The sequence below is a fragment of the Pongo pygmaeus genome, chromosome 1, assembly GCF_028885625.2.
Source record: "Pongo pygmaeus isolate AG05252 chromosome 1, NHGRI_mPonPyg2-v2.0_pri, whole genome shotgun sequence".
NCBI lineage: Eukaryota > Metazoa > Chordata > Mammalia > Primates > Hominidae > Pongo > Pongo pygmaeus.
This window is the reverse complement of record NC_072373.2, coordinates 42,371,121-42,391,360: the sequence shown is the minus strand read 5'-3', so window position 1 is coordinate 42,391,360 and position 20,240 is coordinate 42,371,121. Positions and strand designations below refer to the sequence as shown.

Genomic DNA, 20,240 nt, shown 5'->3' with positions numbered 1-20,240 from the left:
GCATTCCCCCAGTCCTTGAGTGTTTTCATTCAGGTCCTTTCTCAGACTGTTAGCCTGTATGTTCGAGGCCCAGGGGCTGTGGTAAGAGCTATGAGGAGGACTTGAAGGCCACTTTCATGAAGAAAATCCTGGGAGATGTGGTGGCTGGGTGGGGTAGATGAGCATGTGCTCTTAATTAACAGCCTGGCATTTTTGACTTGCTTATCACTGCCTTCTCTCCATGGCCAGGTATTCTTTGTGGAATCCGTCTGTGATGATCCTGATGTCATTGCTGCCAATATTCTGGTTGGTGACACCCCTACATATCATCTCCTCTTCACCTTTTGTGCTGTGTGTGTTGGGGGTGTGTGTGTGTGTGTGTGCATGTGTGTGTGTTGTTGGGGAGGGGTGTTTTCATAATGAAAGAGAGAAATAGACATGTTTAACATCACAAAGAGATCTTTTCTATCTGCCAGAGCCCCATCTGGTACTTCTACACTCTTCTTTTGGGAGAGGAAACTGAGGCTTTAAAGAATCAAATAAGAATTAGCTGTTGAATTGAAACCAGGGTTTAGGTTGTAGGATTCTTGGCCCTGTGCTCTGGGTATTATATGAATGCTGAGACCTAGATGCTGGAATAGATCAGCTGGGTGCGGTGCTCATGCCGGTAGTCTCAGGACTTTGGGAGGCTGAGGCAAATGGATTGCTTGAGCCCAGGAGGATCACCTTAGCCTGGGAGGTTGAGGCCACAGTGAGCCGTGATTGTGACACTGCAGTCCAGTCTTGGTGACAGAGTGAGAACATGTCCAAGGAGGTTGAGGCTGCAGTGAGCCATGATTGTGCCACTGCAGTCCAGTCTTGGTAACAGAGTAAGAACCTGTCTCAAAAAAAAAAAAAAAAAAAAGAGTAGATCAGACTCTTCATTTCAGGACTTACCTACAGGAAGGTTATCTCCCCAGCATTTGTCCAATGTTCTAGTCAGTGTTCTATACATTGAGCTCCTTATTCCCTGTGGGGTCACAGTGTAAGCCAGTCCCCATTGGATGGGTTGTGCTCTGCTGGACCGAGTAGATATCTGTACATGGTCTTATGCAGGTGCTCTCCCAGCCGTAGGAACTTGGGATCATCTGAGGAAGAGGCATCTAGTCCCAAGTCAGGCACTGGGGTCATGCACCCTATTCTGAGTGGTAATAGGGAAACATTGGAGCCTGTTCTGTTTTCTCAGGAAAGTACATAAAGGGATTGGGGCCCAGGAGCAGCTTTGGCTGCGTGACTGCCTCTGTCCTTCAGCCAAGTGCAGGCACATGACTCCCCAGTTGTCTTAACTTTTTTGGTTGCCAGGGTCACAGGACGGGGCGGGGCGGGGCGGGGGGTACTCAATGAGTAGAGTGCCAATGTTCCAGTGAAAGGCGACTTTTATGGACTTCTTTTTCTTTTTTTTAGCAGTGGCTATTTGTAGGAGGACTGTTACGGGCAGACCTCTGATGAGGCCTTTACTGGTTCCTATGATTTCAGGAGGTTAAGGTGTCGAGCCCTGACTACCCTGAAAGGAACAGAGAGAACGTAATGGAGGACTTCCTGAAGAGAATTGAGTGCTACAAAGTTACCTACCGACCTCTTGACCCAGACAACTATGACAAGTAAGGTTTAAGGCCATGGTTTGAAGGGCCCAAGGCAAAGGTCTCATCTGGGAAAATAACCTTTCTCCCTGAGTTCTCTAACTTCCTTCTGATAGTCTAGATCTATAGTGTTAACATCATCCCAGAGAAATAAGGTATGGATTTGTGGCTTTTATGTGTATTGCATCTTGTACATGAAAAATTGAAGTAGTTTGTTTTGTTTTGTTTTGAGATGGGGTCTCGCTCCGTCACCCAGGCTGGAGTGCAGTGGCAAAATCAGGGCCCACTGCAACTGCTACCCCCTGGGCTCAGGTGATCCTCCCACCTCAGCCTCCTGAGTAGCTGGGACCACAGGTGTGCGCCACCATGCCCAGCTATTTTTTTTTTTTTTTAGTAAAGATAGAGTTTCCCCATGTTGGCCAGGCTGGTCTTGAACTCCTGAGCTCAAGTGATCCACCCGCCTCAGCCTCCCAAAGTGCTAGGATTACAGGTATGAGTCACTGCACCTGGCCGGAAGTGTTTTTTATCATCAATTTTTTCTCTCCAGTCTCTAGAGCATGATTTCCTCAATCTCAGTATTATTGGCACTTTGAGCTGGGTAATTCTTTGTTGTAGGAGCTGTCCTGTGCATTGTAGGATGTTTAGCGGCTTCCCTGGCCTTTGCCCACTAGATGCCAGTAACACCTCCAAGCTGTGACAACCAAAATGTCTCCAGACATGGCAGATGTTCCCCAGGGGGCACAGTCATCCCTGGTAGAGAATCACTGCTCCATATCTGAACGGGGGTGTTGTAGGATACCCTTTGGAGATGTGTCATCAGTTTTTAAAGTTTATATATATTATATGATATTTCACATATATTAATGCTTGTGTGTATATCATGCATATTATAGCATAACATATTATATATATTACATATTGCATATTTTTTATGTCTATCTCTCTCTCTCTCTCTATATATATATATAACATGCAAAGCCCTCAAAAACATGCCTGACTCAGAGAAATGTCTGATCAATGCCAGCTGTCGTTACTATGGAAGCATTTGTTGGCAGTGTGGTATAGACTATAGATTAACTTGTCATGTGTGAGGTATATGAGCCATAACAAAACCAAGTCCATGTTGAAGAAAGATGGTGTACACATGGAAATCTGCAAGAATGTGGCCTCATGAAAGAACATGCATTCAGGGCAGTTAACAGCTCTATTCATATAATACAGACCTGCAGCCAAGTAAATGGCACATTTAATGTGCATGGCACACTTAATACAGTGGTCTGTTTAATGTTTTCAGCCTTTCAGTTCCTTCAAGTGGGTTTCCCAGAATCCCCTTAATTCGGAGGCTGAAAACCACCTCTAGATATGGCATAAAATTATTCTTCAGCTGGAACAAGGTCCCACCTAGAAAAATATACAGAAGATCTACATAGATATACATGTGTATGTTTGTATATGTTATCTCTGGTAGTAGGGTGATGCATGATTTGCATCCTTCCATCATTTTTTCTGATTTTTTGATTTAAAATAGGCACTTATGACTTTTTTTGTTGAGATGGAGTCTCTCGCTTTTGTTGCCCAGGAGTGCAGTGGCATGATCTCGGCTCACTGCAACCTCCCCCTTCCTGGGTTCAAGCAATTCTCCTGCCTCAGCCTCCTGAGTAGCTGGGATTACAGGCACCCACCACCACGCCTGGCTAATTTTTGTATTTTTAGTAGAGATGGGGTTTCACCATGTTGGCCAGGCTGTTCTCAAACTCCTGATCTCCTGGTCCACCCGCCTTGGCCTCCCAAAGTGCTAGGATTACAGGCATGAGCCACCGCGTCCAGCCACACTTATGACTTTTATAAAAAGAACAATCTCATGTTGGCCTCGAAGCAAGCAATGTCTGAAAGTGTCATTGAGAGAATCATAATTAGGTAGATGCAGGGAGTATATAGACATTTCTGTCTGTGCTTCTGCTGCCTCTTCCCTTCCCCTCATTCCTCGTCATGCCATATTCTGGCCAAGTCTTAACTGCCTCAAAAGGGGCCTATTCTTCTCACCAAATTTTGGGCTTAGCAAAATCTTCAGGTCACCTAGTCTAGCCCCTGATGGGAAGCCTGAATTCTGTTTATCATGTTTATCTACATTACGTGTCACACTACAGGCACTGAGGAAATGGTATGAACTTACTAGAAGTTCAGGAAATTGTACTTCATCTTGGTTTTAAGGAGTAATTAATCTCCTACCATTTGGTTCCATAAACGTGGGTGTGACAGAGGAGGGGAGGAAGAGCTGCTGTGAGCCTGCAAGTCCCTATAGAAATCCTTTTCCCTCTGATTCTTATTCTCAGATTTTCTTACCTAGGGAATTTTTTTTTTCCTTTCCTGTCCCAGGGATCTTTCTTTCATCAAGGTGATAAACGTGGGCCAGCGGTTTTTAGTCAACAGAGTCCAGGACTACATCCAGAGCAAGATAGTCTACTACCTCATGAATATCCACGTCCAGCCTCGCACCATTTACCTTTGCCGGCATGGAGAAAGCGAGTTCAATCTCTTGGGGAAGATTGGGGGTGACTCTGGCCTCTCGGTGCGGGGAAAGCAGGTGAATAATTAGTCAGCACACTGGATTTTCTAGGCTTAGAGTTAGAAGGGCATGGCTGAGGTCATCTCTTTTATCTCCTTACTTAAATCCCATTTGGACGTAGGCTGTGGTCTCATATGCAAGTGCTCAAGGTGTGTTCTTGCTCACTGCGTCTAGCTCTGTATTGAAGTGTAGATAGCTTGGACCCATTTCTGCTGTGATCATTCAACCATGAGATATTCATTGGGCACAACTTGTGTACTTAGCATTGTACAGGGTGCTCCAGTTAAAGTTCATTTCCTTTTGGGTTTATATTAACTATGTAGCACCTTATGGATTTTGACCATGGCTATGCACGTTGTCCATTACAGGCCAAGTTAACAGGCTTTGTGTATATGTGTGTTGAGTGAGTGTGTGTGTGTGTGTGTGTGTGTGTGTCTGTGTGTTTTCTTTTTACCCTTAATTTTCATTTTTAAACCCCAGTTTGCCCAAGCTCTAAGGAAATTTCTGGAGGAACAGGAAATAACAGACCTCAAAGTGTGGACAAGCCAGTTGAAGAGGACCATACAGACTGCTGAATCTCTCGGGGTGCCCTATGAGCAGTGGAAGATTCTGAATGAGATTGATGCTGTGAGTAGAAAGCTCTGAAGGCCCAGAAAAGCCAACAAGAGTCTCGTATTCAGGCAGGAACTCTCAGAAGTCACTATTTAGACAGTTTTATCTAGGAAACTAGAACCAACAAGTAAAAACTCTGAGGAAGCTGACTCTATGGCCAGCTCGGGGGCTCAGGGAGGACAATTGCACCCTTAATCAGGGGTTTCCTGCCTGATTCACTACCTGTGCCAATCATGGGACCCAAACCAATTTTTGAGCCAGCCTTTCTGGCACCTGGGGAAAGTAGGGCTAACAAGGACTCATTTTGTTCCTTTGTATATTTGCCTCCTGGGAAAAATAAATAGCTAACAACCCACTTCTTTGCTTTCTGCTTAGATCATTTGGTCAGCTATTCAGGAAAAGTTTTTCCCAAAATTTCTCTTGGCTTTCTCTCTTCTTGAGCACAAAAGTAGAAATTTCTTTTTTTTTTTTTTTTTTTTTTTTTGTGAGATGGAGTCTCGCTCTGTGGCCCAGGCTGGAGTGCAGTGGCGTGATCTTGGCTCACTGCAACCTCCGCCTCCCGGGTTCGAGCAATTCTCTCCCTCAGCCTCCCGAGTAGCTGGGATTATAGGCATCTGCCACCATGCCTGGCTAATTTTTGTAGTTTTAGGGGAGACGGGGTTTCACCATCTTGGCCAGGCTGGTCTTGAACTCCTGACCTTGTGATCCACCCGCCTTGGCCACCCAAAGTGTTGGGATTACAGGCATAAGCCACCACGCCCGGCCGACATTTCTTTTTCTTTCCTTCCTTCTACCCTTTTATTTTTCATGCAAGGTCTCCAGTCCCTTCAGTTTCCCTCCTTCTCTGCTTCCTGTTCCTTTTAGCCTCTTGACTTTCTTGATCTGTAAGTTCCCCCCAGTAGTAGGAGAATGTGGTAGCTTGAGCTAGAGAAGTTGCCTCCTTCCTGCAGTGGTCCTCACCCGGTGAGTCACAGACACTCTGTGACACTCTGGTCACAGGCAGCTGCAATACATGAAAGGACCCAGCACAGTGCCTGGCATGTACTAAGAAACTAGCATTCTTCGATGTCATCTTCCTTATTTGGGATGGGGCTGGTGTGGTACAGTCTATCTCTTCAAGCCAGCTTCAAGTGGCTTTTTGCAGGGTGTGTGTGAAGAGATGACCTATGCAGAGATTGAGAAACGGTACCCAGAAGAGTTTGCACTTCGAGATCAAGAGAAGTATCTGTATCGATATCCTGGTGGGGAGGTGAGACACCCCTGTCATGTAAAGTAACTGCCTAGACCCTTGCTGAGTGTTTAGCTTTAATTTGGGGGAAGGATTGAATGTGATTTGGAGGGTCTAGGCATCATTTATCTTCCTTCCCTTGGGTCATTTTGGTTTCATTCAGCTTAGACAGTCGAATGCCTCATTAATTGTTAAGATTCCCAGGGATAAGGGTGACAAGGCATCCTCTGTTCAGTATGTTTTAGAATCAACACAATCATTTTTACTTCTTTTTTTCCTTGTACTCTCTCAATCCCACCCCCACATAAGTAAGTGGAGTCACCAAGTAAATATATGGGATAGGAATTATTTCCCTATCATCTTGAGTGTTTTAGGCTATTTCCTTGTCTAAGTAGCTTCCATACTCTAGGGATGTGTGAGGCAAAAGTAAATAAAACTGAATGGCAGAGGTACAGGAAACCCCTAGGAGTCTCTTGTTGTCTCACTGCCTGTATTAATCTGTGGGAAGAAAAAACACACACACAGGTTAAAGTCACACTTCCTCTTCTTAACCTGTAGTTTTCTTGGTCTAAATATTGCTTTTGAAAGATCTGAGTTTTCTCAAGAGATACCAGGGCTGGGGGCAGTTAGCAGGTGATGTAAACTCACTGAGCCTCCAGGAGGAAAGCCAGCTGAGGAAGAAGAAGTGGCCCTTAGTCTCCAAGGTCCAGCCACTAACTTGGCTGCCAGCTTGCACCTGGGCTCCTGCCAGCCTGCCCCATTTCCCTCCACAGTCATACCAGGACCTGGTGCAGCGGCTGGAGCCTGTCATCATGGAGCTGGAACGTCAGGGCAATGTCCTCGTCATCTCCCACCAGGCTGTCATGCGCTGCCTCCTGGCCTACTTCTTGGATAAGGGTGCAGGTGCCTTTGAGGGAGGGGCTGGGAGACACATCCAGGGGGAGAGGGCTGGACTTGCAGTGGCACCAGGATTCCTGGGAAACAGACCTCCCTGTCTCCGCTCAAGTTAGAGTACTTTCTCCAGACAGCAGTGTGGGACTCCCAGCAGCCACTGAGTCAATGACTTGCTGAGTTCACTCTGCTGCTATGAAAGCTTCCAATGGAGAGTGGCTGCTGCTGGTGCTCCTTGATCCTGCCTGGCTCAAGGGCCAGTGTCACGCTAACACTCTTGGCAGCATCAGGACAGTGGCTGAATATTCCCAGCCTGCCACGCAGCCTACTAGGAGGGTGGTATTTTAGGAGCAGCAGTTGTTTCTGGGTAAGGGCAGTAAGAAGGTGCTGTTGCTTTCTTCCATACTTCCCTTCCCAATCTTCGGGAGCTCCTGGAAAGCCTGCATTGTGGACGCTGAGCTCAGCATCCTGAGCTGCTGGGAAGCTGTTGTGGTCAGACCTTATTGGCCTTTGCTGTACCCAGGTGACCCCCTTCCATTGGGCTCTCTGGCTACAGTACTTCTTCCTGTTCTTGCCTGCGTGGAAGGATCTAAGATGGCCTTATTTCCTTCCTTAGCCACTCAGAAGGTTGGGTGGCTTTGTGGTCTGGGGTTTAAGGGAGGAGTTGTACAACTCTAAGAGGTGGTCAGAGTAAGGGAAACTCATTATGAGCTCTGCAGATTCTTTCTAACTTGACCTTACTCCATAATACTAAGAGACTTCCCTCACCTAGTCTTCCTGTTTTCAGATGAGCTACCATACTTGAGATGCCCTCTCCATACCATCTTCAAACTTACTCCTGTGGCCTACGGTAACTATGCACATAGGGGCTGGCGGGAGCTGGGAATCGAGGAAGGTCACAATTTTCTCAGAAGTTTGTCTAGAGTTCAGCTTCATTATCCCTATATACCAGGGAAGCTCCATCAGTGCCTTCTGTTTTGAAAGGGATGTATGCATGACTGTGTGTATTGCAGAATGCGTACATTGCTTCGTGGTATACTTTCCCATCACTAAGGAATTTTCCACTGAACCTTTTTCTTTAAGTCCTCTCTTTCCTCTGTTTTGTCAGGGTGCAAAGTGGAAACAATTAAACTTAACGTGGAGGCTGTGAACACGCACCGTGACAAGCCAACTGTAAGTATTTTCCCACGATGAACACGCCAGTTTCCCTGCCACCTTGAGTCTTTGAAGCTTTGACATCAAGAGTCTGGGGTTTCTTTTATGTACAAAAGGGAAACGGATTCAGAACTTACGTCCAACGTAGTTTGCTATGTCTGAAACTGATGTTGGAATTATTTTTTTTTTTTAAATTAGTACCCCTTTCATGGATCTTAACCTTGAATGTTGGCTCCTGGAAATTCAATTAAATATGGAAAGTGTTTGGCTGAAGTGAAACGCAAATTACTACCCCCCTCCAACCCCAAGTGTCCCTTTAGAAAGCAGAGTCCAGAGGAGCCTATAAGGTGGGGGTCAAGAGGTGTAGGTTCATTCCTAGGTCTGTCCCTGGTAATCTGTGTGGTCTTCAATAAGCCCCTTCCTTTCTTTGGGTCTTTTTCCTGCTTTGGAATGTTATAGTCAAGGAGCTTCTCCCTTTTAGCTCCCTGATGCTAGGAGGCCAGGCCATGGGCCATGCCCTGTGAGGGACCTGTGTGCAGAGGAGCAGGATTGAGGGAAGCTGTTGTGGTTACAAGTGCATTATTAACCTGTATGAGTGAGCTTTTGGCTTGGCTTTCATTTGTGTGGTGTCACTCCATTTCCAATCAGAACAACTTCCCCAAGAACCAAACCCCTGTAAGGATGAGAAGGAACAGCTTTACGCCTCTGTCCAGTTCGAATACAATAAGGCGTCCAAGAAATTACAGTGTTGGGAGCCGGCCCCTCAAGCCCCTCAGCCCTCTCCGTGCCCAGGACATGCAAGAAGGGGCCGACTAGCCGAAGACCCAAGTCAGCATTCCGGTGGTGTAACTGTGTGTTTCCCTCTAGCCCTGGCCTCCTGCCCTTGTCACTAATCACCAAGGAGTCATTAACTTCCTCCCTCTACCCCCATCCCTGACACTTCACCATTAATCTTAACACAGAACATGAGGTTATGTGTTTATAGGACAACTTAAGCTGTTCTTCAGTTTGAAACATCTTTTCACCCAGGGGCAAGTTAGCAAATTGAGTCTTTTAGGACAGATTCTCAGATGGGATGATCTGGAGGAGGAGGAAAAAGATACACTCCCTTGGGGCTGAGCATGCTCCACACTCTTGGATCTTCTCTCTGTTCCCTGGTATCTTCACTAATGTCCTCGTGTTGGTGAAGTGTTGGGGGGTGGAGGGCGGGTGAGCAGTCAGGGGACAAAAAGTCTATTTTTCCTTCACTTTCATCTCTTCAATGTGTGTTTTCCTCACACTCCTTACTTGACTGCTTTCTTCCCCCACTTTCATGTCCCCTCTGGATTGTCCGGTGTAATGCATGGCATTGTGGTGTCTGTCTAGGAAGGAAGAGGTGATTGGCAAGAGACAAGTCTGGCCCAGTTGATGCTTTCTGCAGTGGGTCTAAATGGATCTGGACTGGAGGAGTCTTTCCTTTCTTTTCTCCCTTCCTCTCCAGCCAGGTCCTGCAAGGGCCAGCCCGGGCTACGGAACATCCACAGAATATTCTGGAGCTTGCAAGTAGACATAGGGTGAGAGTTCTTGCCTCCTTTGTGAGAAACAGTCCTAAGTCTTCGATGCCCTGGGGGAATCTGGCTCTGAGCATGTGGGAAATGTCTTGGTTTTTATTTTTAATTTAGAGTCAGGCCCGGGTCTTTTGAGGTCTGCAGAGTGGGGTTTAGGAGAGTAGGGTGGACTCTAACTCTTGCAGTGCTCTTAGAGAGCAGTCGTATCTTTTCTCCCATGGCTCTCAGGTTCTTTGCCAATCACAGCAACTTTTTCTGCCAAAGCCAGTATCCTCTGGGGCTGTTTAGAAGGGCAGTTAGATTCAGGAGTCACCACTGATGTTTGAGTTGCTCAAGGCAAGAGGCAGAGAAGAGTTCACTAAAACTGCTTATTTTTGAATAATTTCAGCACACTGTCCTTAAGAAGAAAGGAACATCAAAACAAAATAGTTTTTACATGAGCATTTTTTTTTCCCAAATGTGGAAAAGCTTGATGATGAATTTAATCTCTCTCATTGGAGTATTCTTTTGTTCATAAAGAGAAACTATCTCATCTTGATGTCCAGAGAAGTCCTGGGAACCCTGTGGGATCTAGCTCGTAACTGTTTGTATTTCTCTATTCACTTCTGTCATTTCATTTTCTTTGTAGGGTTAAACCGAAAACCTTTAGGGAAGAAATTCTTAGCCCCTTGATGACCATGATGGCTTATTCTCTTTCCCAATTTTGCAGGCAAAATGTACGAATATATGTGTGTTTTTCTGAGAGGCAAGTTTAGGGTTCTCATGGGATTTTAAAAAGAGATAGGTGACTCCCCACCTTAAAGTTATCCGCTGGTCTTTTAGAGGTAACCAGTGAGAAGGAGTTAGCCATTTTCCAAGGGTGTTTTCATTTGGTAATGGAAGACTTTTTGCTGTGGTTCTCATCCAGGAGTATTCCTTAGAATCCCCTTTAGAATTGTTGAATCATAAACATGCCTGTGTCCACCTTACGCTTAATACTGACTCAGAATCTCTGGGATCTGGGTCTGGACATGCATGTATTTAAGTAGCTTCCCGGATGATTCTGATTCATAGCTCGGGTTAAGAACTCCACCTTAGGAAGTTAGGTGGAAAAATACTGGATAGTAGTTTCTCAGACAAAAGTCTCAGCCTAGGAATTCTGAATTCCTCATAGTCCTGAAAGGACAGTTCTTTGGGTTTGATGTTTGAGCAGATCATAATGTTAAATGATATAACCCCCTGGAAGGCAGGCTGCTGTGTTTTAGAGGGTTACTCGAGGTTCTAGTCCCACCTTTAACCCTTTACATTGCTGAGTAATGTGGAACAAATCACTGAATTAAATAATTGTCTCTAGATAGCAGCTGGGGATTTTAAGCACCCTGGAGAGAGGTGCAGACCCTGCAGGGTGATAAAGGTTGTCATCACTGGCAACTGACTCCTGACCCCGAGTCCTTTACTCGTATGTCCCAAGTAGCATACCATAGCCAGCTTCTAAAGGCTGCTTACCTAGATTCTTCTCAAACTTGTGTCCAAGATGTTAAGTAACCTGCTATTCCTGTTTAGTGGTTACATAACATGTACTTAGTGTCTTTGTGGAGCTTTGGGCTGGTGGGGGCAGGGATAGGGGAAAGATACACAGAAGTAGAAGAAAAGGTCCTTGTCCAGAGGAAGGTTATTTTAAGAGACAGGACATGTAGTTTATAACAAATGGACATTTGCAATATAGCAACAGTCTGAGTCTAGAAGTGTTCAACCATCACATCGCTTCTCCTGACTTTTCTGTTGTCCTATGGCTATGAGACTACAAGGATTGGGGGATGGGAATGCCCCCGCCACCACCAATGTGAGAATGAGATATGGTTGGGGAGGCGTGTTTGGCACTTTTACAAGGTTGCATTGTCTACATTTGCTTGGATGGTGGCATCTGTAGCCCAAATGGGCATTCAGTCTTCTGCTGTGAGGTGAGAGTAATTCAGAACTAATGAATGAGAAGAGGGAGCACTTTGATCCGCAGACTTTGGATTAACACTGTACCTACTCTTAGCAAAAGGGGACTTCTCTAACAAGCTAGCATTGTGTTAACCTGTCATTAACCCCAGCATTAGAGACAGGTCACTGGGATGTTCATTCTGGCTCTCAGCCTGCCGTTATTTCCCCACTCTCCCCCGTGCTAGTTCGCTTTCTCCAGAAGAGGAGCTGAGGTGATCTTATCCTCAGATAGGACATGAGAAATTGGAATTTGGCAAGCAAGGGCTTCAGCATCCTTTAGTTTCTAAAGCAAGATCCCTTCAGAGAAGTCCAGCAGGGAGAAGCCAGGAGAATGTAGAATGGAAAAGAGCTCTTACTCCAAATTTTAGAGAAGTTTCAGCTCTGCTTCTCATCTTTTCTCTCCTGGTCTTCTTACTTGAATGTATGTTGGTAGTTTGTATACATTACTATGACTGTGTCTATCACAAGTCCTACAAAATAAAAATGGACTTAAAAGTACTCTCTGCTGAGGCTGTAAGTTTTGTTTTGTGAGAAATAGGTAAAGACATTAGCATTTAATCTACTGGAATAAGCTGGTTGCTGTGGCTTATACCTGTAGTCCCACACACTTGGGAGGCTGAGGCAGGAAAATCACTTGAGACCAGCCTGGGCAATATAGTGAGACCTCACCTCTAAAAAAATTTTTTTTAAATTTACTTGTCTAAAGTGGGGAAAGGGAAATTATTCTGTTTTCTTATTCTTGCTTCAAGTCTATGACAGATTTGAAAGAGAATTCTAAAGCAGATTTAGAGAACCTGCTTCTCTTCTTATCTCCTAATCCCTAAATTGTAATTTAGCTCTTATCTGTATTGTTGTTTTGTTTTGGTAAAGGGATGATTTTTACATTGAGTTTTAAAGTAGAATAAGAAAAGCTTCTAAAAACTTGCATTGTGCTAGGGATCTGCCCTATATCTTTGCCTCTGGTGTTTTGTTGTTGTTGTTATTGTTTGTTTGTTTCCAAAGAAGTTGGAGTTAAGGACACAATATATTTGTACCCCTAGACTGAATAGGTGAGTATTCCATATGAGGATCTGGGTAATCCTCTTTGCAACCCATATTTGGTCTTCAGAGACACTGGCATTTTGAAGAAACATATGATATAACTGTTTGGAAATAAATTCATCTATGTTACTTTTTTTTTTCTTTTTTTTTTTTTGTGAGCAGGAGATCTTAATTGACAGAAACTCATTGGTGGTTGGAGTGGCCAATGGGCAAGGGAAAAAGTATCCAGTAATCAGAAGAATTGTATCTGGGTTATGTAATCTTATGCATATTCCATTGTCTTTGCCAAGCCCAGAAGCCATGTTGTGTTCATTGTTAAGAAATTTGATAGATTTACCCAGCTTTTCTGTGTATTTTGACTTACTGAAAATATGTAACAACTGAGTCAGGTTGCAACACTGGTGGCGTAGAATTGACTTTCCCTGTAGGTGACACAGATATCAGAAGTGTGTCCAGGGATTTAATTTAGACCCATACTGTCCAGGAGATTGTCTCTAGTTGGATCTCTGTGCTGACTGACTAACAGACAGACTTTAGTGTCTGTGTGCTGACTGACAGACTCTAGTAGTGTCTATATGTTGACCAACTGATAGACTAGTAGGATCTGTGTGCTGACTGACTCTAGTAGGATCTGTTTGTCACTGACAGACTCTAGTAGTGTCTGTGTGCTGACTGATAGATAGACTAGTAAAATCTGGGTGTTGCCTGACTCACGGTCTAGGGTCTGTAAGCTGACAGTCTGGCTGCTTTCTGATTGTACCCATTGAAATGTATGTACATTACGGTAATTCTCTGTCTATTAAATGTGTCTAACAAAGAAAGGAATTAAGCACTCCACATGTTTTCTTTGTAGGGGAGTTCTGTACACTATGATTTTACATAGATATTTCTTATATAGTAGTGGCAAAATTCTCATTATTTTGTACAAGATAAAGGTTATACATCACTTTTATGGTATTTTGTGAACTCAGCTAAGGGAATGCCTGTTCAGAGCCTGGAGCTGTTACCTTTACTTGAAGTCATCTCATCCAGTCCCCTGCTTTAGGGCAGGACTTCAGTTCTGCTGTTCGTTTCTGAAGCTTCTGTGTCCCCAGCTTACCCTGTTCTGGAATGTTGTATTCCATCGGACAGGGCTGCTATTTTTAGTCAGCCATGCATTTGGATTTTACGCTTAATCTAGTAAGTAAAAATGAGAAGAAAATTTGGCATTTAAAAATTGATTTTAAGGGTTGGCAAAAGTATTCTTTCCAGTAAGCCTTTCACTGGATATCTGTGACCAATGTTTACCTACGCAATGTTTTTGTATCTGAATTGCTTATGTACGTTTTTTATTATGTTGACCTAACAAGAAGATCAACTTATGCTGGTATGGTGATAGTTTTGCTATGGCAAAATCAAAGGGCTGATCATACATGGTGCCCTTTGGGAAGGGGGATGGTGTGGGGCTGAGCACCTCTGGGTTGAATGGGAATGGGTCAGATTGGGAAGCCTAGGAATAGAGTTCTACTGTAGATTTCCTAGGCACTGCTCTGTTGAAATAGGAACATAAGTCTTTAGCAACATTCTCATTTAATCGGGTGACACTGATAACAAAGTATGCCACTCAGATCCATTTAAAGTGTGCATAACTGTATTTGAAATGTGCTTTTGTGTGCGTGTGTGTAGAATGGGTAAATAAAATTGTTGAGTAACTTGAACCTATCAGAAGGCTTCTGGGTTTTTTGTTTAGTATTTTCAGTTGTGTTTCCCATCCCCTCCCCACCCCTAAAACTTTGCCTCATGCTGCACAAGGATTCAGACTCAGACAAGCCAACAGAAGTTCGCATTGTAATTGAAGACCATGGTGTAGCCATGGCTCTCTTCTGCCACCTTCTGGGGAAGATAGGAAGAACATTATGGAAAGCACATGAACTTCAATAGTTGTGTGTACCTGTTGGCACTTAGGCAGGAATTAAGAAACAATTACATTTCACTGCACTGTGCAGTAATTCCCATTAGCAACATGTAACTCATATTATCTATTATAAAGAAAACTTTTGGAGATTTTTTAGCACTTAGTGGACTGTTGTTCCTAAAATGTGATTTGCCCATTTCTAAAGAGATTATGGTCAAGGGTATAAAACAGCATTTAATTTTTTTTGAGACAGGAAATACAGATGGGATTGTTTTACCATTCACATGCCTTATTCCTTGTTACCTTAACAAAGACCACAAGCTCATTAGAAATGCAGAATCCCAGGCCCCATCCCAGACCTCCGGAGTCAGAATCCTCATTTTACCAGGACCACCAGGTGATTCATATGCACATTTAACATTTGAGAACCACTGTTCTAGGGGAAAAATTTCCCACAAGGTAAAATGTTAGATGCCAGTTAATGGGAAGAAGTTGATCTGCTCTGATGACTGGTTTCAGAAAGGACTCATATAACTAAAATAGTAGGGACCCTCCTCAGAAGCCAAGTAGCCCCTGACTACAGTGTCACTTTATTAGCATGGTCTTTTGGCTGACATAGCCTCCACAATCTCCTTCTACCAGAGGGATCCTCACTGCTCCTGCTTCATATCTTGGGTATGTAGCTTATGGTCCAGGTCTGAAAGGAGTGCCTGGTCCAATATGGTCACGGGGTCAGCTCCTCAGGGAAAGAAGACCATGACTACGCCATTCGAGTAGTCAAGGTGTGTGTGTAGGCACGCCAGAGTGTTCATGCATGTGTACGGATGTGGGGATGGGGAGGTTGAGGGAGGAGGGAAGGTAGGGGAAGGATTCTGTTCTACTTTTATGTTCGCTGCTTGGCGGTGCTATAATAGCTTTGTGTCTCTTCCTCTCTGGCTCGTAGGCAGCAGAGACCACACTGGCTGTGCGCAGACACCCCTCCGCAGCGTCCCTCATGTTGCCTTGCTAATGATGTGGATGTTCAGGCCTCACCTCTCCAAACGACTGGGATCTACTGAAAAGTTTGGGATGTCAGCTCCACAGAGGCTAGAACAGGAAGTTAAGTGGGAACTGGACTTTGGGGGCCACCAAAATGAGGCCTGGAGAAACGTCACCATATTTCCTCCCCTCCTGCCTAATGGGAATATCAGTTACACTGAAAAATTTAACTTCCCTGTGCCTCAAAACATTTAGCAACCTGAACCAGTGACTTTTTGTCATCTCTGTGCTGGGTTTGGTCCAAGTTGGTCAATCTCATTCTGTATAGGCATTTAACATCCTACCTGTGACTGTCTGCATCCTTTGCTGGCTCTTTTTTGCCCAAAGTGCAAATGCACTTCTTCAGATTTACTTTTCAAGTGAGAAGGTAAGAGCTGGTCTCTGCCACTGTTCCAGGAGAGCAGGCTAGAGTCTAATATACATATGCTAGCAGTTACCATTTGCCACATTGGAAGCAAGAGACAAATCACTAGGTGAATGGAGGGTCTTCTGAGAAATTCAGTCCCTAAAACATCTCTTCTGCCTTGATAGAAGAACAGTGTCAGTGGCAACCTTTTCATTTAGAGAAGATTTTCTTGTTCCAGGCCCTTCAGGACAGGATCTGACTGCAAGACTCCCCAAAATGGGTACCCATCTTCTAAGTTCCTTTTTGTAGCTATTGTACTTTTGACTTGATGCATGTGCCTGTCATGCATCAAGATGGGTCTGATGTGGTTCTCCCAGGTGGCTGGGAATGTGGGCTAGACAGAAAAGTAGAGTGCCATTTATATCACGTGAGTAAGTCAAGAAAGCTCCTTGAGAATCAGCCCGATCAGGGAGTGTTTTGGCTTCAGAACAGGTGAAAGGAGACACTCCCCTCTGTGGGCTCTGTCACCATGATACAGTCCTTGAGAGAGCTGTGGCTATGACTTGGAGGGCAGTAGTCTCCTGATACCTGCCTCTTGGCCACTGGTCACTATTGTGGTCACTGGTCTCTCATATAAAAGTGAGGGTGGCGTGGTCATGGAGCAGCGCCTCAGTGCGTTAGTCATTCGCTTTTCCTTACAGACAAATCAGATAACTCTTCTCCAGTGATTGTCAAATGTATGAATGTATCTCTGTAAATGTGGTTTTGACATGTCACTGTTACTGAAGGAGAGTATGGAATCCCCACAGGATATTATATCTTGCAAGGAAAGTCTATTTTTTTAAAGAATAGTATGTTTTTAGCTTTACTTTTCTTTCTTTTCCTTTTCACTCAGATGCTCACTTGCTGGGCAAAAGGGTGAGTAGCAAGAAAAGTAACAAAATGTAGCTTTTCTCAAATGGTTCTTTTATACTGTGGATGATACAGGACTCTGTTACCTAAGATGTGATGAGCTGGGCTGCAGGCAGTTCAGCATCCAGCAACTAGGAGCTGCTTTTCTATGTACAAAGCTGCCTTCAGGAAGGCTCCTTACCCTGTAGCAGATGATTTTCATCTGGCTGCCTACCGCATGCTGTACTATAATGATTTTGTTGTGATATGGATTTCTGTCTGCATCAAAAACTGTCTTTTGATGATCAGACAATGTTTATATTTAGTTATTTATTCTATCCATGTAAGGCATTTTTGAGTTTTCATGTCACTGTTTGCATGTATTTAATCAGAATGTAATATAATTTATGTTGTCAGGTTTTTTTTGTTTGGTTGGTTTTTTTTGTAGAAATTTAGGTAGTTAGAGCTTTTAAGTGTAATGTCATATTAACTTAAGTTAAATTTCCAGAATGTAGATATCTGTCTTCTGTAAAAGGAAAATAACGATGTTAAGGGACAGTGAATTTTTTTTGAATACTTTGTTTCTCATTGATTTTTATTGTAAGTGTAAACCAAGAGATGCATTTCTCTGGAGAAATGTTTATCTCCTGGATTAATAAAATCATGCTAAAATATGCGAGTAATATGTATTGCTTTTGTAATAAGAAAATACAATAAAATTATTTTTAATTAAAAATGCAATTAATTTTTAAGATAACACATGAAAAGATAACATTTGGTACATTATACATATGCAAAATATTAATAACATTGTCTAAAATGTGTTTGAAACTAGCTTCTTTAAGATGATTTTCAAATTATTAGATTATATGTATATTTCCAACTAGTGATTTTAACCAGTTCAAGTTCCACCAGCATTTCAAAATGATATCAGTAAGATTGTGACTACCATGCATTACTGACATCCTAGAGTTTCATTTATTTATTTAACAAATATTTAGCGACTACCCATTAGTTGCCAGGCAATGACTAAAACAAAGTCCCTGACCTTTGTCTAGAGTTTATTATTGGAAAGCAAAGGTTAACAGCAGGTTTGTGACCTAACCCATCTCTTTCTACTGGGGATGCTTTCCCCCTCATGAATGACCTTGACCAAATAATGTTGGATAATGGTTACATAAATGTATATGATAAAGTAACTTGGAACACTCTTTTGGGGTCAGCAGCAATAGAGATAAAATGAAATGTTCATAATAACAACAGAGGATTTCCAAATTCTTTAAGTTCAAGGGTTCTTCTGATAGAATGAAAATGACTTACGAATTCTCCAATTTGAAAACAGGTAAGAGACAGTGGTTATATGTACTGTTGAATACATTGAGCTTTAATAATCTAGCTGGTGGACTGACAGTAATGAGGATGTAGTGTCAAGGTTTAATTTCCTTGGAACTATCTCCAGGCACTTCTGCAAGTGTTCTCTAATTCAGCCATCAAGCCATCCTTTGTAAAAGGCTGGGGTGTCTGGAATCATTCTCTGGGTTTTACAGAGAGGTAAATGAGCACCATTACTGAGTGACACACCTCAACACTCACGATTTTTATAAAGCCAATAATATCTCAGAACAAAGTAAATGTTAAGACCCAACAGACACATGCCACACTGTTTTAAAATGTTGCTGGTAACTTAGCAAAGATACCAGCATTAGAAAATGATTACTCAGCGAGTACTTCAGTGTTGGGTGATGGTCATTATTTGCCTTTCTTCTGTAGGTTTCATTAATACACCATTTCTTAAACCTCTCCAGGGTCTTCACTTAGGACTCACTGTGAGGAGCATCAACCTTCAGGTTCACTAGCTTGCCCTGGCTATTTATTTTTTATATTTGTAGAGATAGGGTCTCACTATGTTGCCCAAGCTGGTTTTGAACTCAGCAGGAGGTGATGAGCCCATGGGCACTTCCTGTGGCAGTCTGACAGTGGCCCATCACCAAGGTTTATGGTCTCTAGAAGTATTTTGCACCATCTAACCTTCATTCATTCTCTTGAACTCATTTGAGAAGTTGACATGCTAAGGACTCTCTACCCAGAAAAAGGTTGACACATAGGTTTTGCATACAGTTTAGGGAGGTCATGACCTGAAACCCATTCTTGGACCTCAGGGTAGGAAACAGGAGCTACGTAATACTGTCCATACTCTCTTGTCCGTTTCTCTCCTTTAACATGTAAAAGAAAAAATAATCCAGTGACATGCATTTGATACTATTTAAGCGGAGGAGGGGAATATATGATATACTGGAATATTTTTTACTGCACACTGGGATATTTAAGAACACGGTTTTTAATGAGATAGCATCACGGTAATCATGGAGAGTAATATTTTCTTTCTCTTAAAAACATCAAAGCACGGTCTTTCTTCTTTTATTCTCATCAAGCCAATGTCAGCTGCATTCCTTCAGCCCTTTACAAGCAGACCAACTACTCTTCTGAATTCCCAAAGGCATTTAAATGCCTTTTTGATCGTATGCAACACTCTACCTGTGAAAATCAGATTAGATTCTATAGGAGAGTTTCTCCGCAATTAAGCAAAATAATTTCAGAAGCATAGGAATGCTTGGGAAGCAGCATTGCAGCTCTAATGGGGTCTACTCTCAACAAGTTTAATGCCCTTCACCGAACATCCAGCCTACTTTCAGAGAATAACTTGTTTATCCATTTGGGTTTCCTTCATCACTGATATGTTTGCCTCATCATTGCCATTCAGTTTTCACTTCCTAGGTTCTCTCCTCTTTCATCCGTTGTCTTTGTAGAATTTATGGATGGGAAGGGAAACTGTGTCAGAGTATGCTTTAATAAAGTCTGTTAAATATTCTTTTCTGAATTTAAATTCCTGAGTCATTTCACTCAAACTCTGTTTCAGATTAGAGTTGGTTTCAGCTGTGGATTTCAGTAAATCTAAAATAACAACTCCAAGGGCACATTGGTTCAGACTGGTAATCTCAGCTCTTTGGGAGGCTGAAGCGGGAGGACTGCCTGAGGCTAGGAGTTCAAAACCAGCTTGGGCAATATAGTGAGACCCCCATCGCTACAAAAATAAAAAATAAATCAGCCAGGAATGGTGGTGCACACCTGTAGTCCTACCTACTTGGGAGGCTGAAGCGGGAGAATTGATTGAGCCTGGGAGTTTGATGCTGCAGCGAGCTATGATCATGCTACTGCACTCCAGCCTGGATGACAGAGTGAGACTCTTTGTCTGTCTCGCTCAAAAAGAACAATGTGTTGGATTCTACTTCATACAGGAAGGTGGCTACTCCAGTTGCAGAAAACATGTTTACACTCTGGCCAGCAGGAAGGAAGAAGGCAACAGGACATACCAACTTTTTTTAAGGCTATTTCCCTTCTCATGTAACCCATAAATATATACACCTACTGTAAAGTTAAAAATTAAAAAAAGAATATTTCCTAGAT

At 43.2% G+C, this 20,240-nt stretch overlaps 1 protein-coding gene across 13 annotated transcripts in view; it reads left to right on the top strand.

The window, feature by feature from the left end:
* The window catches only part of PFKFB2 (6-phosphofructo-2-kinase/fructose-2,6-biphosphatase 2), a 46,682-nt gene extending 29,166 nt beyond the window's left edge, over positions 1-17,516 (top strand). For 6 of the 13 annotated variants that reach the window (XM_054476390.2, XM_054476218.2, XM_054476145.2 and 3 more), the window contains 9 exons: positions 229-285; positions 1,495-1,619; positions 3,975-4,182; positions 4,645-4,791; positions 5,921-6,025; positions 6,778-6,907; positions 7,683-7,745; positions 8,004-8,068; positions 8,699-14,307. In XM_054476390.2, the coding sequence (XP_054332365.1) occupies positions 229-285; positions 1,495-1,619; positions 3,975-4,182; positions 4,645-4,791; positions 5,921-6,025; positions 6,778-6,907; positions 7,683-7,745; positions 8,004-8,068; positions 8,699-8,866 (1,068 nt within the window). In that variant the 3' untranslated portion in view covers positions 8,867-14,307. Of the gene's footprint in view, positions 1-228; positions 286-1,494; positions 1,620-3,974; positions 4,183-4,644; positions 4,792-5,920; positions 6,026-6,777; positions 6,908-7,682; positions 7,746-8,003; positions 8,069-8,698; positions 14,308-15,443 lie in introns of those variants that run through there. The other 7 variants (XM_054476762.2, XM_054476773.2, XM_054476544.2 and 4 more) reach the window with 3 other exon arrangements.
* The last annotated feature ends 2,724 nt before the right edge of the window (positions 17,517-20,240 follow it).